This window comes from Mandrillus leucophaeus, unplaced genomic scaffold, assembly GCF_000951045.1.
Source record: "Mandrillus leucophaeus isolate KB7577 unplaced genomic scaffold, Mleu.le_1.0 Scaffold608, whole genome shotgun sequence".
In the NCBI taxonomy this organism is placed as follows: domain Eukaryota; kingdom Metazoa; phylum Chordata; class Mammalia; order Primates; family Cercopithecidae; genus Mandrillus; species Mandrillus leucophaeus.
The window spans coordinates 1,033,359-1,049,657 of NW_012106564.1; the positions used below are offsets into that span (position 1 = coordinate 1,033,359).

Sequence of the window (16,299 nt, forward strand, 5' to 3'; positions counted from 1 at the left end):
AAAAGTGTACTCCCAAATAACTCATAAATTAAAGAGAGAAGCACATGGAAATAACATTCAAAATTACCCAACAGTGAAAACTACATCAACACATTGAAAAACTACAAACTAACACATCAAATTTTACGGAAGGCAGCTCTAGCAGTGTGCAGACCAATGTATTTGTTTAAATGCATTTATTTTAAACCAAGAAAGATTGAAAATAAATGAGATCAGCATCTAACTCAAAAAAAGACTAAAAAAAAAAAGAGAGAGAGAAGCAGAAAACAGCCTTACAACAAAGCAAAAAATTAACATAAGAAGAAATGGACAAATCCAGACCTGTAATATAAAACTTCAACAGACTTCTATTAGAAAGTGAGAGATCAATCAGATGAAAAACCACTAGGAATATAGAATATATAAAAAACACAATCAAAGAGTCCCAAAAGCCTGGTTTCATCCTCCACCTTGAAAGGAGTCCTTTTACTTTCTCTTAGTTTCACTGGAGCCAAAAAAACCAACTGTCACCGTGTGCTCTGGGCCTGCGGGCTCAGCTTGACTCTTGCTCTGCATCCAGCGCACAAGTTTCTTTGGCCTCTTTTTGTTTGTTTTGCTTCATTGCAGTTAGTGTTTTCTACTTTATTGTTTAAATTTCTTTTTAACATTTTCTTTCCAATTTTCTGTTTTTTTCTATTTCTATTTCTATTATTTTATTTATTTTATTTTATTTTATCTGTCATTGTTATGTGTCAGGAGCACACAAGATACACAAGACACAGCAAGATATATAAAGTGTTTTATATAACATTTTACATAATTAAATTCACCAATTATCAGCTTCTTCACATTATAGAGTATTTGTTAGTTTTTTCTATGAAGTTTTCCATTAAAATAACCATTGGATCTAGTCCCTCTTTACTGGCCTTTGCTCCAACAGACTTTCCACTTTCTTACATGCTTAAATAGTACATCTTTTCTATCCCATTTGACGACGATGTTTCTCTCCCGCTCCCCTACCAATGCTTTTTATCACTCCTCATGTGCAATACACATCCCTAAAATAACCTCATTATCCCAAATCTCTGCTCTCTGGTGACTAAAAATCTCTTCTAAGAAGTCTCCCCTGATTAAACCAAAATTCACCTTCCATCCTAGACTTTGTTTACAGATATGTATGCATGTTGGATTATGATTCATCGGTCTCTATAAAATGTATGTTCACTGATTGGAATTCATGCTTTCAACAACACATCAAGGTTAAAGAGTTAACAGCTTAAAATGGAAAAAGCCTGGGGCCTCGGGTCAGACGAATCCAAATTTAGATCCTAGCTCCATTATTGTATGAGACTTGGTCTCTCTGAGTCTTCCTATCTCTAAATTGGTGATGATAATGCCTGAATTCCAGGCTGTTGCAAGGAAAAAATAAAACAATGTATATATAAAAGTTTGGTACAGTAACCAACATATAGTTATTTCTCAATAAATAATAGTTTGCTCTCTTTTCTGCCTTCTATATATTTCTTAAGCTTATTACACTATAAGCTGCTTTAGTGTCAGGAACTGCTTCTAACTAAAAGCATCAGCTCAGAGTTCCTACATAATGGATGTCCAGGTATGTGATGAAGATGTGCACGCACCACTTCCCAGCTGCTCTGACAATTCTCCCATCAAGGCTATTGGGACAGTCAAACATTACTTCTCAGAGGCCCATGATCTTACTGCAGGCTGTATGTTGGAGGGAAGTCTCTGGGGTCTAGAGCGAACTGCCTCATCAAATAAACAGAGAAGTTACAAGCAAAGGGTCCAGGTACATTAACCAGAGACCCCAACTCACCTGAAAGAACCAGGTCCCCTGAAGCAGAATGAGGCTTGACCGCAGTAGCTCCAGAAGTACATTGTTCCGAACAAGGAACTCTAGAAAGGCAACGAGGCCTGTCAGAAAGATGACCAAAACCAGCAGCTGGTGCACAAAGATGTCCAGTATTTCCCGGCCATGAGTGTGGTTGTAGAAGATAAAAGCTGATGGGGAAAAAACAGATTGTCTTCTTCAGTGGAACCAAGGGTCACCCACTGTTTCTCTCTCGCCCTCTCTCTGTAAACAGAATTTTACGCATACACACATTTGTCCAAAAGAGCAGGTGCCCACCGATTCCCACAGTACTGCATTTTTGGAGACATTGCCACTTCATTAGAATAGAATCTTTGAAATCTAACCCTCTTTTTGTTTTCCCTGACCTTTATTCTCTAACATATTGTGACATTTTCAACGAATGGATTCTCATTATCTCAGGGTGTTAACCATATTTTTGAATGAATATCTTTTCCTCTTTATCCAAACGAAAAGTATTAAGATGAAGCTGGAATCTCCGTAAGATGAAAATATTTCAAAGCATCTTCTAAGCAGGACAAAGAACAGTAAGCATGGCAAGTGCAATAATTCAGATGAGCACCCAGATGAATAAATCAAAGCATCGCCTTAAGCAATTCAGTCCACTGGAGGAGGCAAATACATATAAATCATATGGGTGGATTTTGACAGGTATAACAACAGGCTCTGGAAGCTCCCAAGAAGTAGTAAATAGCTGCATTTCTTCATCCTATGGACAGGTTTCAGCTTCATCTTTTTCATGAAGACAAAGAGAAAAGATGTTCGTTCAAAATATGGTAACACCCTGAGATAATGAGAACTGGGCTATTAGTTGTTGACATCCATCTTTTGTCCAGCCCTTGTTCCCAAGAGGTATGGGCAAAAGTTCTTATCTTCAGATGCCAGAGGTAAGGTGAGTAGGAAGTGACTGCCTCCTGATCAATTTGTGGTTATCTATTTCCATAATCAATCTATTTCTTACCTGTGTAATACATGAAAACAAATCATTAAATGCTTGTTTTCTTTTTTCTCCCTACAGTAACTGGGAGACCAGCTGAACAAAAAATATTGTTTTAATTAACTTTCCAAACTTAGGACCCCATATTTTTTATGTGACTGCATTTTTTGGACCCTACTTGTCATGAAATGGCAGAGTATTACTGTATCAATATGAAAAAGCCTATTAGTAGATAGTGAAAGCTGTTCTGCTGTGCGTGGCTGCCTCATTTCAGTGTATTCATGCTTTATTACTCTGGGATCCGTTTTCATTTGTTAAAAGTTAAAAAAAAAAAAAAAAAAAATGATAATCTTCAGAACAACCCAGAGAGGAGTAACCTTCATAAGTGGTCCTTTGAGACAGATGTGAAATGTGAACATAGCAATTGAACAATTGTGTTTGCCCAGTTCTACTAAATGAGTCAGTACAGCACGTAGATCTTTGGCACTCTGCCTAGGACACCCAAATATTTCATTATGGCCCAAATATATGGCCCTATCAATCAAGGCTGCAACAAGATGCCAGAGGTATATTAATATGAAGGGCTACACAAATGCCCACTAATAGAGAAAGGTACATGAAAATACTCATTAATACTTACCCTCCACAAATAAGGCATTTGACAACACTAACTTGGTTAAGGAAACAGGAAGTGAACTGATGGTGAAACATAATATGTTTGCCACACCAAACAGCCCAAAGAAGAAATACATGGTGAAATGATGCCAGCCTAGGAGTTGGTTCCAGTGGCCCTGTTTATAGTCATATAACATCAGATTGGGCCCTCCAGGAACAAACTGCTCCCCAGCCATGCCTGCAAAGAAACGTATCACAGTTTTAGCAACTCTGCTTTACCTAGAATTCAAGAAGATGCAGGAGGATTAGCCCATTGCTTATTCCAATCTAATGTTCTCTTGTGACATTGATTCTTCTCTCTGAGGTGTTCCCTAACAGCTGAGTACTGGCACTTAAGGCTTGTTTTGGAGGTTCAGATGCTGGTTCAAATAAATAGTTTTAGTCAAAGATAGCCAATTGAATTAAACAGCTATTTCATATCTTCAATGCCAATGATCTTAGTTCCACTGCCCATTCCAATCTAATGACTAAGATACATCCTGAATTATTTGGAGATTTGAATTTGGGAGACAACTCCTATGGAGATTGATTATTTCCTTCTTAAATACTACATCTTTCAGTAGCTGCCATAAAGTAGGGGGTTGTGCTTGGTACCAGATAAAAATGCTAAAGAGTTCAGCTTTTCTCGAATTATGATAACTGAGAAAGCCCAGACAGGACTGAGCACAGTGGCTCACACCTGTAATCCCAACACTTCGGGAGGCCGAGGCGGGCAGATCACGGGAGGTCAGGAGTTCGCACCCAGCCTGGCCAACATGGTGAAACCCCATCTCTACTAAACATACAAAAATTAGCCGGGTGTGGTGGCAGGCACTTGTAATCCTACCTACTTGAGAGCTGAGGCACAATTGCTTGAACCCAAGAGGCAGAGGTTGCAGTGAGCCAAGATAATGCCACTGCACTCCAGCCTGGCTGATAGACCAAGACTCCATATCAAAAAAAAAAGGAAAAAAGAAGCCCAGACAGATACAGCAGATGCAAACAGTTAAACTTCTTACAGATACTGCCTTATTTGTTAATCTATAGAATTTGGCAAGGAAATTTCCCTCTTTGGAAATGTTACTGTGTAATTTGATGCCATAGCAAAGACCTGTTGCCATGAATAAAGCATGAAGAAATCTAATGGGAAAATCAGAAAATTTATCTTTTATAACAGAGAGGCTAGAGTGGAACTCTCAAGAACACAGAACATTTTCATTGAATCTTGAGATGGAAGATTCAGTGGAAAGGCCTTAGAAGTCATCTGGCCTAATCTCTTTCTCCAACTTAGGAACCAAGAAAAAAAGATGTGTGCAGAAAGCTAAAGTCTTCTACAGCCTATCAGAAATGATGTATTACTGAAGCTTTTCCATAATAACTTGATTAATTTCACATCATTTGCAAAATGGTTTTTGATAGAGTTTGTTCTTTCAGAGATCAGAACAATTGATATAAAATTATTTCAGAAGCTCCAACCAATTCTTTAAAAGAAACTCACTTTGACTGGGTAGGCAAGTTAACTACTATGACTAATTCATTAAGAAATAGCTCTTTGTATAAGTGTAAATTATTACCTTCCCAATGAATTGTATCTGATAGAAATTACCATTAGAATATGTGTTGAGATATTTTTTAATAAAAATTCCTTTTAGCAATTTCATGATTTTATATTGTTTCATATTTTACATATGAAAACACCCACAAGGTAAAAACAGAAAACAGATGGTCCACTCACCAGTTAAAGCCATGCCAACTATTGTAATTCCCTCCAAAATTTCCAATCGACAGAATAATGTTTTGGAACCAAGGTAGCAGGTTCGCTTTTGCTTTTTGAAGATATACTTCAGAGTACTCATTGTACACCACCAAAGACCCATAATAAAAAAGAAGGTTCCAGGGAGGGCATGACCTCTGAAATTCCCCATGATCTACAAATATAAGAACACACAGAAAATAAAAGACATTTTATTGCCAGAATCTGGACAAAACATCACTTGTTTCCATAAAGTACACTGTCTTCAGATTATGGATATATAGCACTGAGGATGATTCTGAGGATCCTACATTACTGTGCATAGTAGTAAATGCCACTACAGTATCAATAATATCAATAAAAACAAAATAAAAACTCACATTTGTTGAATACTTACCATGTACTCTGCACTGTGTCAAGTGTTTTATGTTCAGTCTTCAACCTAATTTATGCAACATACTCCTGAATGAAGCACTGTTATCCCTTTTTCTTTAGGGATACTCATTTAGAGAAGTTAGACTACTTGCCCAAATCTCACAAACATTAAGCAAAAGTTCCATTATTTTTAACACAGAAATCAAAAGAATTTCTTTGCATCAACAGTATATACTTCTCCATACAGTGGCCCTTCAAGCCTCTCTGAAGGAAAGTGATACGAAACTTTTATCTTTATGTTTAAAACTTGAAATGATGTGAAATTGCCTACACATTTTTTTAGGTTGATAATTTCAAAATATCAAGCATTAAGTATATGGAAAAAACAATTAGTGTTCATCAAATATCTGTGTGCTGCTCCCACTCTTTCCCAGCCTCTCCCTCCAGTTAGATTGGACCCATGTTTTTAGTTCTGGCTACTACACTGTAAGCTGAGCTTGCACATGTCACTTTCCAAGCTGGGTCAGTTAGCAGTCTACACGACTCCTTTACCTCTCTCTTCTCCTGCCTGGGCAACCTTGGTGTAGCATACCTGCAACCCAGAAGGTGATCAACCAGCCTACTTCAGATTTTGTAAGAAACAATCCCTTATTGTGCTAAGGCAATGAAACTTTGAGATTTACTGTTAAAACACCTTAGCCCCACCTAGCCAGATATCAAGCCAAATCAAATTGCAAATTTTGTTTACATTATTGCCACATGGTGGAGTCGCTTCTGGTTAATAAACAGAAATACCCAGCCAGGCTAGGTGGCTCACACCTGTAATCCCAGCACTTTGGGAGGCTAAGGCGGGCAGATCACAAGGTCAGGAGATTGAGACCATCCTGGCTAAAACGGTGAAACCCCGCCTCTACAAAAAATACAAAAAATTAGCCAGGCATGGGGGCGGGCGCCTGTAGTCCCAGCTACATAGGAGGCTGAGGCAGGAGAATGGCGTGAACCCAGGAGGCGGAGTTTGCAGTGAGCCGAGATCGCACCACTGCACTCCAGCCTGGGCGATAGAGCAAGACTCCATCTCAAAAATAAATAGATAAATAAAATAAAAAATAAATAAAGACAGAAATACCCTCCATTTTTGGTCACTGCTATTAAAAAAAAAAAAAAAGTCTTGAATTATGTGAGTTTTTAATTATGTGAGTAGCCCTTTGTTGACACATATCATAGCATCAACAGAATAATGAAAAGAGAGTCCAGAATCACCCTCGTGGATCTGACACTAGGCCAGGTCAAAGTAAACTCATGAAAGGAGATCTCAGGATTTCCCCTGGCCCAGCAGACTTTATCTCTAGGTGATAATGGGCTTCTCAGTTCAGGACAGACTCCTTTGGGTTACTTCCACCCCTCTGATACAACTGTGAAACTCAGGGGGAAACTTGGAAGCTAACCCAAACACTAAAAGTCTCATATCTCAGCGGCGACCCCAGGCAGTCATTTCAGGACACCCTGGAATCGTCCAAACCATCCAAGAGTCTCAGGCTCAATATAGCACATAGTGCTGTGTGCAGGTCCTTGTCCTAACTATGCCTGTAATGGCATGTTTGGGTCATGTTTCCTAACCTTTCTAAGCCTTGGTTCTTAATGAATAAAAGAAGGAGGCAGGCCTAGATGAAACCTGGAGTTCTTTCCTGCCCTAACAGTCTCTGATTTATTATCCTAACCACCACCTTTATCACAGTGTTGCTGAGTTCTGTTTCGGTTTAGGCAGTCATATGGGATTGAGAAAACTTCTATATGGGATTGAAAAGCATATACAGACTGCAAATTTTTTGAACTTTTCTGAAAATGAGTTGTATTTGGTTTAAGAAGTCTTAAACATTTTATATTTCTTAGTACAGGAAGCCCACTTGCAGGGATTTATCTGGAAAATACAAATGGAAATACAGGCACTAGGCGAATGTTAAATAAATTACGCAGCCACTGAAAATAAGCTTTTCAAATAACTTAAATGATAGGGGATATATTTCGTTAAAAAATAGGATTAAAAATTAGGGGAAGGGGCTTTGATTTTGGATTATCTAAGTCCAAATACCAACTTTATAATTTGTTAGTTACATAACTTTGGGAAAGTTACTTAACCCCTCAGTGCTACAGTTTTCTCTTCTGTAAAATGGGACAAATAACAGTACCTACATCATAAATTTAAAATTAATTACTCCAAAGCAAATAACCCATGGTACTGTTAAATAAGATCATGCTATTTTCAACCTACCTCTAACTACTAGAGTGAAACAAAAGTAAAACCAAATGCACGATTTTACTTAGATACTAAGATGGATATAGAAAATCAAGAAACATTGATACAATTCATTTGGCAATCACTGTTGTACCGCCCAAGACATTTCTCTTGCTGTTGTCTTAGAGGGTTACTGGGATAATCTGTGGTTACTGAACTCCTTGACTGCAATTAGAGAATAAACTCCTTGAAAGCAGAGGCCATATATCCATTCTTCTTTCAATTCCCCACTGGACTATCCACTGTCTTACATACTATGAGGTTCTGAATTTACAAGGAGTTACTAAGCTCTTCTTATAACACAAGATTATATATTTGCAAAACATCTCTACTCTGATGTCTCAAAAGCCTCTCACACTCAACATACCCAACACTGAACTAATCATCTTATCAACCCATCTACTGCCAGAAAATAGTTTTAGTTACCCTAAAAGAATCCCTGGTTACCTAGTTTGGTTAACAACACTGCCAATTCACCCCTTTGCCCAAACCCAAATTATGAGCATCATCCTTAGAGTTTGGCTCTTTCCTTAAAAAACAATTGGTAATTGAGATTTATCACCTCTGCTGCCTAACATTGATCCCCTCTAGGGGAAGGTGAAGAGGCCCCTTCAATTTCACCTGCTTGGAGAAATCCTTCCTGATGGCCCAAATAGGGGAGGGTCTCTATGACACCCTTTCGAGGCACCCAGTCCTCACATTAGTGACTTCTTTGCATGATTAGTTATTGAAGGTCTGTCCTCCTCAATAGCCTCTATGACCATTACCATAGTATGAAGCCTGCGCAACTGACTATGGGGGCCCCTCAGAGTGTAGATGCCTGGGCCTTCTCTCTTTTTTTTTTTTAGGCTCCTAGTATATTAAAAAAGAAAGAAAATGCCAAAACAGAGTCACAAGAAATTTGGTTGCTTTTAAATATTTAGAATTACCTAGTAAATACTTTTAATACACAAGCAAACATATTGCCTATGTCATAGATATGATGAAATTTTAAAAAGCAGGCCTTCCCTGAATGTACAGCTCTAGGCCAAATAGCCCTCTTGACCCACCCCTATGACAAGCTAAGAGGCTCCTGCTGCCTGCAAAGCTGAGCGGATCAATATATCTCAGCACACCCATCAGGATGTAATAAGGAGGTAATGGGGAATAGTGGAGAGTTTGTGAAGAAGAATATGAGCTGATCAAAGAAGGGAAAGAAAGGAGTCCTCCTTCCTACTTCAGTTATACAACTCCTGTGTCTTCAGCTTTCAATCTGAAACAATCTGATTGTTCCAATCTTTCTGTTTAAAGATCCAGACAAAATGAAGTCAAAGTATAAGGGTTGTTATATTTGCCTGGCTAAGGAACTCAACAGATGCAGTTACTCCTGGCAATAAAAACATAATTCATCTTACTTCACTTTCACTGTGAAGGAAAACATTGTCCATATCCTCAAACATCACTTCACTCTCATCTCCTAGAAACCATTATCTGTAAATCTCTTTTGTTCCCTGCTTTACTGTTGCCTTCAGGTACAACTTACTCCTTGTAAAAGCCAAGTAAAGTAGCACAGAGTTCGATCAGATTTAAACACAAAAGCAGACCTTCACCTTTGAAGGAGAGCACGGGGCTTTCCTTGGCCACAAAAGAGAACATGCAAACAGCCAGCAGAAACCCCCAGGAAAATCCCAGGGCAGGAAACATGGAGGCCCTTCCTCCGGACCTTCCTACCTGATCCCACCACTTACAACCTCCTAAGAAATGCAGTTCGGCTGGGCGCGGTGGCTCACGCCTGTAATCCCAGCACTTTGGGAAGCCGAGGCGTACGGATCACGAGGTCAGGAGATCAAGACCATCCTGGCTAACACAGTGAAACCCCGTCTCTACTAAAAATACAAAAAAGTCTCCAGGCGTGGTGGCGGGCGCCTGTAGTCCCAGCTACTCGGGAGGCTGAGGCAGGAGCCGAGATCAGGCCACTGCACTCCAGCCTGGGGGACAGAGTGGGGCTCCATCTCAAGAAAGGAAATAAAAGAAAAGAAAAGAGAAAAGCAGTTCACCCAGGCCTAAAAAAGCGGACTGCAAGATTTCATCATTGGCTTCTGTTAGGCCGGAATCTAGACCCAACATGGCGGTATCACGGGCATGGCAGGCCCTTTGTTAGGTCTTCCCGCCCTTCACTTCCTGCTAAGACCCTCAGCGGGCAGAAAAAGCTCGCGCCCGCCAAAGAACCCCCGCTCTGCACAAGCTCCTGGACACATCATTCCCCAGAAATCGAAACCTAACTCAGGAAAACCGAGACCTACAAACCCCACCTACCTCCCCCTAGAAAAGGCCCCCCATACCCGCCCCAAGCGCGACTTCCTGGGCCCTCCCACTAGAGGACCGTGAACCTCGCCTGCGAGCCCAACAAAGGCTCCCTTTGTTCTCATCTGCCTCCTGTCTTCTTGCTCAACTCCCCGTTTACATTACCGCTTCCAGTGTGATTCATCCTAAAAATTCTTCCTCCTCCCCCATCCAAAGAAGCCCTCCGCTTCTAAGGATACCAAGCATTACCCTCTGGCCTGAAAACAAGAAACCCCTCCTGATATCCCCATTACCCTACTTTTTGCTGACCACCCCCTGGCATACACACAGACTCACTCACCACACAAAAGGGAAACATTTTAAAACTCTATCCCTTAAGAGATAATATTGGGCAGAGCCCAAGATCTAACTCAGGTGTGGGGAAAAGAAAGCGAGATCAGACTGTTACTGTGTCTATGTAGAAAGAAGTAGACATAAGAGACTCCATTTTGTTCTGTACTAAGAAAAATTCTTCTGCCTTGAGATGCCCTTAATCTGTAACCCTAGCCCCAACCCTGTGCTTGCAGAGACATGTGCTGTGTTTACTCAAGGTTTAATGGATTTAGGGCTATGCAGGAAGTGCTTCATAAAACAAGCGCTTGAAGGCAGTATGCTTGTTAAAAGCCATCACCATTCTCTAATCTCAAGTACCCAGGGACACAATACACTGTGGAAGCCCGCAGGGACCTCTGCCTAGGAAAGCCAGGTATTGTCCAAGGTTTCTCCCCATGTGATAGTCTGAGATATGGCCTCGTGGGAAGGGAAAGACCTGACCGTTCCCCAGCCTGACACCTGTAAAGGGTCTGTGCTGAGGAGGGTTAGGAGAAGAGGAAGGCCTCTTTGCAGTTGAGATAAGAGGAAGGCTTCTGTCTCCTGCTCCTCCCTGGGCAATGGAATGTCTCGGTGTAAAACCTGATTGCATGTTCTATTTAGTGAGATAGGAGAAAAGCGCCTTAGGGCTGCAGGTGAGTCGTGCTAGCAGCAATGCTGCTCTTTAATGCATGGAGATGTTTATGTATGTGCACATCAAAGCACAGCACCTTTTTCTTAACCTTGTTTATGACACAGAGACATTTGTTCACATGTTTTCCTGCTGACCCTCTCCCCACTATTACCCTATTGTCCTGCCACATCCCCCTCTCCGAGGTGGTAAAGATAACGATCAGTAAATACTGAGGGAACTCAGAGACCGATCAGTAAATACTGAGGGAACTCAGAGTGCCGGGTCCTCTGTATGCTGAGCACTGGTCCCCTGGGCCCACTTTTCTTTCTCTATACTTTGTGTCTCTTTCTTTTCTCAAGTCTCTCATTCCACCTGATGAGAAACACCCACAGGTGTGGAGGGGCTGGCCCCCTTCACTCAGGTGCTAGGTGTTAATTCCCAGGTGTTAACAGCCGCAAAAACCACAGACCAGGTCTACACACAGAAAGGGAAAACAACTCAAAATAACCCAGAAAAAGAGATGCAGTGGTTTCATTGGTGGAATTCTAATCAAATAGCTAAATTCAGTATAAAATGAATATCATTATGAGAAAAAACTTAAAATTTCATCTTGCACCACCACCAAAATGAAGTATTCCTAAGTCTTCATTAGTGACTCATATGTCAAGATACATTTGTAAATTCCAATACACTAAACAAATCTGAACAGCTTTGCTCTATTTGCCTTAATTCTCAAATTATATCCACATACTATGTGGATACAAAAATATGTAGCTTTAAAATTTCATTCTCCATCATTCTGTACCAGCACTTTCTCCTCCAAATTTCATTTATTTTGAATGAGTCTTCTTAAAGTATCCTTACCTTCACAGTTTCCTCAATGTCAAGTCCAAATCAGTTCTTTTCTCTCAAGGATTTATAATGGCTCCAGACTCAAGACGGAAAAGCAGATGCTCAGTGGCCCTAAATCTAAAACTCCCCACTCTTCCTCCTTTGAGATTAAACCAATGTGCTCCTATCTTTCTAGCATGAGCAGATAAACCTTCAGACTAGGTTACAATGCATTTAAACCCAAAGAACACACCCTTTGGAACCTCCTGCCTCCCTGTCCAAACATTGTGCCAGAGGGCAGTTCTAGTTGCAACTCACCTTGCCATCCTACCTACCAGGCCACTAGCCTCAGTCGTGTGCCACCTGCTCTGAGAACCAAGGCCAGTGAAAGATATTGCCACTCTTGCAGGCCATGGAGACAGAACACAAAGGGAATGGTTAGAGCAGCAATAACATAATAGATCGTGTTCTGTAAGGCCTAAGAACCCATTTTCGTTTTGGTTGTTTTTGTTTGTTTTTTGGATTTTTTGTTTGTTTGTTTGTTTGTTTGTTTGTGACAGGATCTCACTCTGTTGCCCAGGCTGGAGTACAGTGGGGCAATCTCAGCTCACTGCAACCTCCACCTCCCGGGTTGAAGCGATTCTCCTGCCTAAGCCTCCTGAGTGGCTGGGATTACAGGCGCATGCCACCATACCTGGCTAATTTTTGTATTTTTAGTAGAGATGGGGTTTTACCATGTTGACCAGGCTGGTCTCGAACTCCTGACCTCAGGTGATCTGCCCACCTCGGCCTCCCAAAGTGCTGGGATTATAGGCATGAACCACCATGCCCGGCTGAAGATAACCCATTTTCTAACATGCAGTGCCTCAAGCAAGAGATCGCCACAGAGTTGAAGTCATGGCCAAAACCAAAGTTATAGGAATAAGAAAAATGATGAAAGAAAACTGCTGTAGGTCAACAATGCAGTGCAAAGCATTTGGAATGCTCTTCTAATCATCACCTGCATTATACAGGGACACTTCAGGCGCTTGAGGCACCCACTGCAGAACAGACACAGGCCCTCCTCACAACAGAAAGCTTATAATACACTGAAGAAACCACAAAAGACAGAAATGCTAAAATATGTCCCTAAGGAACAAACTAATTACAAGTTCTATGGAGTTATTAAGATGACTGGCATGCCTAAGATGGGGAGAGGACTCTGTCTAAGAAGATGCCTGGTGGAGGAGGTCATTCTAAAGCAGTGTTGTACAGGAGGAGCCCGCAGTGACCAGGGGACAGTGGAAAGGAAGCTTCTCAACAGGGTAGAGCAGTTAGGTGAAATCAAGAAAGAAGTGAGAGCTCTGGTCTGCAACAGTGCTTCTCATTCACTCTCAGCCCAGCAAGCCCAGCCTTCCAAATAAGACGATGAGTGTCTCTTCTTTTTGCAAATGATAGTGCCAAGACACAGGAATGCTATTTGAATGAGCATGTGGAGACAAGTAGAGTAGCATCAAGATACTGAGATTTAAATCTGACTTCCCCATCTCTGTGCCCCAGAGGCCATTTGTCTCTTGTCAGTGTCATAAGCCCGGACGTGCTCACTCATATTAGGCTTAGCATGTGACCACAGATGAGTGGCTCAGCAGCTGCTCCCAAAGCCAGAATGATAATAAAGCTCTGTCAGAAGAAAATAACCACTCTAGAGTGCTATGACCTTATTTATTTTATCTTATTTTGATCTCCTCCGTACCTCTGCCTATAGTTCCCACTACCAACCCCTCTCAATGTTTAAATAACTAAAACCATCCACTACACATCAGCTATTCTTAACCAAACATCTAAAATGACAAGAACCCTAAACTTGAAAATATAAGAAAGGATTAGGCAATCCAAAAACGTATGTCTTTAAAAATAAAACCTAAAAACAAAAATTAAGAACAAACATCACATGGCATCACCTGCTTGTAACCAACTCTTCAAAGTAAATAGAAGTCTGGAATTGTTTGTCAGTGGTGATGCACCTGTGATGGGAAGGAAGGCATTCATTGAACGCCTATTGTATACTAATAACTTTACATACATACATCTGTTTATTTTATCATTAAGACAACTCAAGGAAATACAGTTGACCCATGAACATATGGGCTTGAACTGGGTTGGTTCACTTACACATGGGTTTTCTTCTGCCTCTGCCACCCCCGAGACAGCAAGAAAGACCAACCCCTCCTTTTCCTCCTCCTCCTCAGCCTGTTCAACATAAAGATGACAAGGATGAAGACCTTTATGATGATCCACTTCACTTAATGCATAGTAAATATATTGTATCTTCCCTATGATTTTCTTCATAACATTTTCTTTTCTTTAGCTTACTTTATTGTAAGAATACAGTACATAGGCCAGGTGCGGTGTCTCACACCTGTAATCCCAGCACTTTGGAAGGCCAAGGCAAGTGGATCACGAGGTCAGGAGTTTGAGACCAGTCTGACCAACATGCTGAAACCCCATCTCTACTAAAAATACAAAAATTAGTCCAGCGTGGTGACACGCACCCATAATCCCAGCTACTCAGGAGGCTGAGACAGGAAAATCACTTGAACCTGAGAGGCAAAGGTTGCAGTGAGCCAAGATCATGCCACTTCACTCCAGCCTGAGAAACAGAGCAAGACTCTGTCTCAAAAAAAAAAAAGAAGAATACAGTATGTAATGAAGCTGCGTTTCATAACATATGAAACATATGTTAACTGACTGTTTATAAAAGGCTTCCAGTCAAGTTTGGGGGAAGTAAAAATCTATACTTGGATTTTTTACTGCAAGGGGTGGCCAGCACCCCAACCCCTGCATTGTTCAAGGGTCAGCTGTATTATTATCTCTACCATAGGTATAAGAAAACCAAGGCTCCAAGGTATTTAGTAACCTACTCTACATCGCAGAGTTAGCAAAGACCAGAGCCAGGATTTCAAAGTCCTTGTATGTCTGACTCCAAATCCCTTACCTAAGAACAAAGACTAGAAAAGACTTTTCAATGGCCCCATCAAAGGGTCTCAGTCAAGTACCTTTGAGTAGGTTAAATACCACAGGGAAAAGGCATCTCCTTCTGTTCCTTTCTACCACTGAGCTGCCAGCACATGTTAAGGAGGTAAAGCTTTGCACAGAGCCAAGAGTGTTTATTTACCACCACTGTAGTCAAAGTCAGAGGGCGTTGGACTGCTAACAATAAGGAAAGATGGGCTTTGTCATTCATTCATCATGGATTGACAAAGGTCTAGATGCTAGTGATAAGCATCAGACTGCTCATCAGTGATGTAGTAAGAACGTAAAGTTGCCATTCTGTAGTTCCAAGCAACATGTTGCTTCACAATTCAACTCAGTGAACAATGATTTATCACTTTGTATCTAAGGATCTGCTTCAAGTTACAGGGGACTCTATGGTGAGCAAATACATCAGTTTTCTATTGCTGCTGTAACAAATTACTACAAAGTTAGTACATTGAAAGTACACACATTTATTATATTACCTTTCTATGGGTCAGAAATTCAACACTGATCTCACTGGGCTATCAAGGTGTCAGCAAAGCTGCCCCTACATGCCTATCACTAAAACCAAGGTGCCACCAAAGGGGCTGCTATGTCCCATTGAAGAGGCTGTAAGGGAGAATACATATCTTTCCCTTTTCCAGCTCCTAGAAGCCACCTCTATTCCTTGGCTCATAGCCCCCCTCCCTCCATTTTCAAAACCACTAATGTTCCATCTCAGACCACTTCCTAACCATGGATTCCTCTGACTCCGAGTTTATCTGGTAAAGGTTCTAATTTTAAGAACTCATGTGATTAGACTGAGTCTACCAGAATAATCCAGGATAATCTCTTCACTGTATGTCATTAATTTAATCACATATGCAAAGTCCCTTTTGCCAAGTAAGGTAATATATTCACAAGTTCCAGGAATTAGGACATAGGCAGGTAGGAACACTGTTCTGCCTACCACAAAAACACGAAAGGGCTTACAGCCTGGCAGGACAAAGAAGACAGACACAGAAGTGACTATGATTCCAAAAAGATGGGCTAAGATTTATAGTAAAGGAATAAAATGCTATACGTGTGCCGAGCCCCTTCATTTAATTCAAGGGAGGGAGAGAGGCATATGACTGGATTTGGGAAGAACTTTAAAGGTCATCTGAGCTAGACCTTGAACAATGAATGGATTTCAAAAGGTGGAACTAAAAGGAGTCACCCTCGACATAAGGAAGAACATGAATAAACTCACATTGGAAGGAACATAGAGGAGACATTGTAGTCACTGGGATAGGAGACAATGAAAAATACAGCTAGAAACTATACA

General features: G+C 40.8%; 1 protein-coding gene across 2 annotated transcripts in view; it reads right to left on the reverse strand.

Annotated features, from left to right (window-relative positions):
• TMEM45A (transmembrane protein 45A) overlaps window positions 1-16,299 on the reverse strand; it is a 109,404-nt gene that overhangs the window by 12,619 nt on the left and 80,486 nt on the right. For both annotated transcript variants that reach the window (XM_011999896.1, XM_011999895.1), the window contains 3 exons: window positions 5,197-5,389; window positions 3,448-3,660; window positions 1,817-2,001 (listed from right to left, as the gene is read on the reverse strand). In XM_011999896.1, the coding sequence (XP_011855286.1) occupies window positions 1,817-2,001; window positions 3,448-3,660; window positions 5,197-5,386 (588 nt within the window). In that variant the 5' untranslated portion in view covers window positions 5,387-5,389. The remainder of the gene's footprint in view (window positions 1-1,816; window positions 2,002-3,447; window positions 3,661-5,196; window positions 5,390-16,299) is intronic.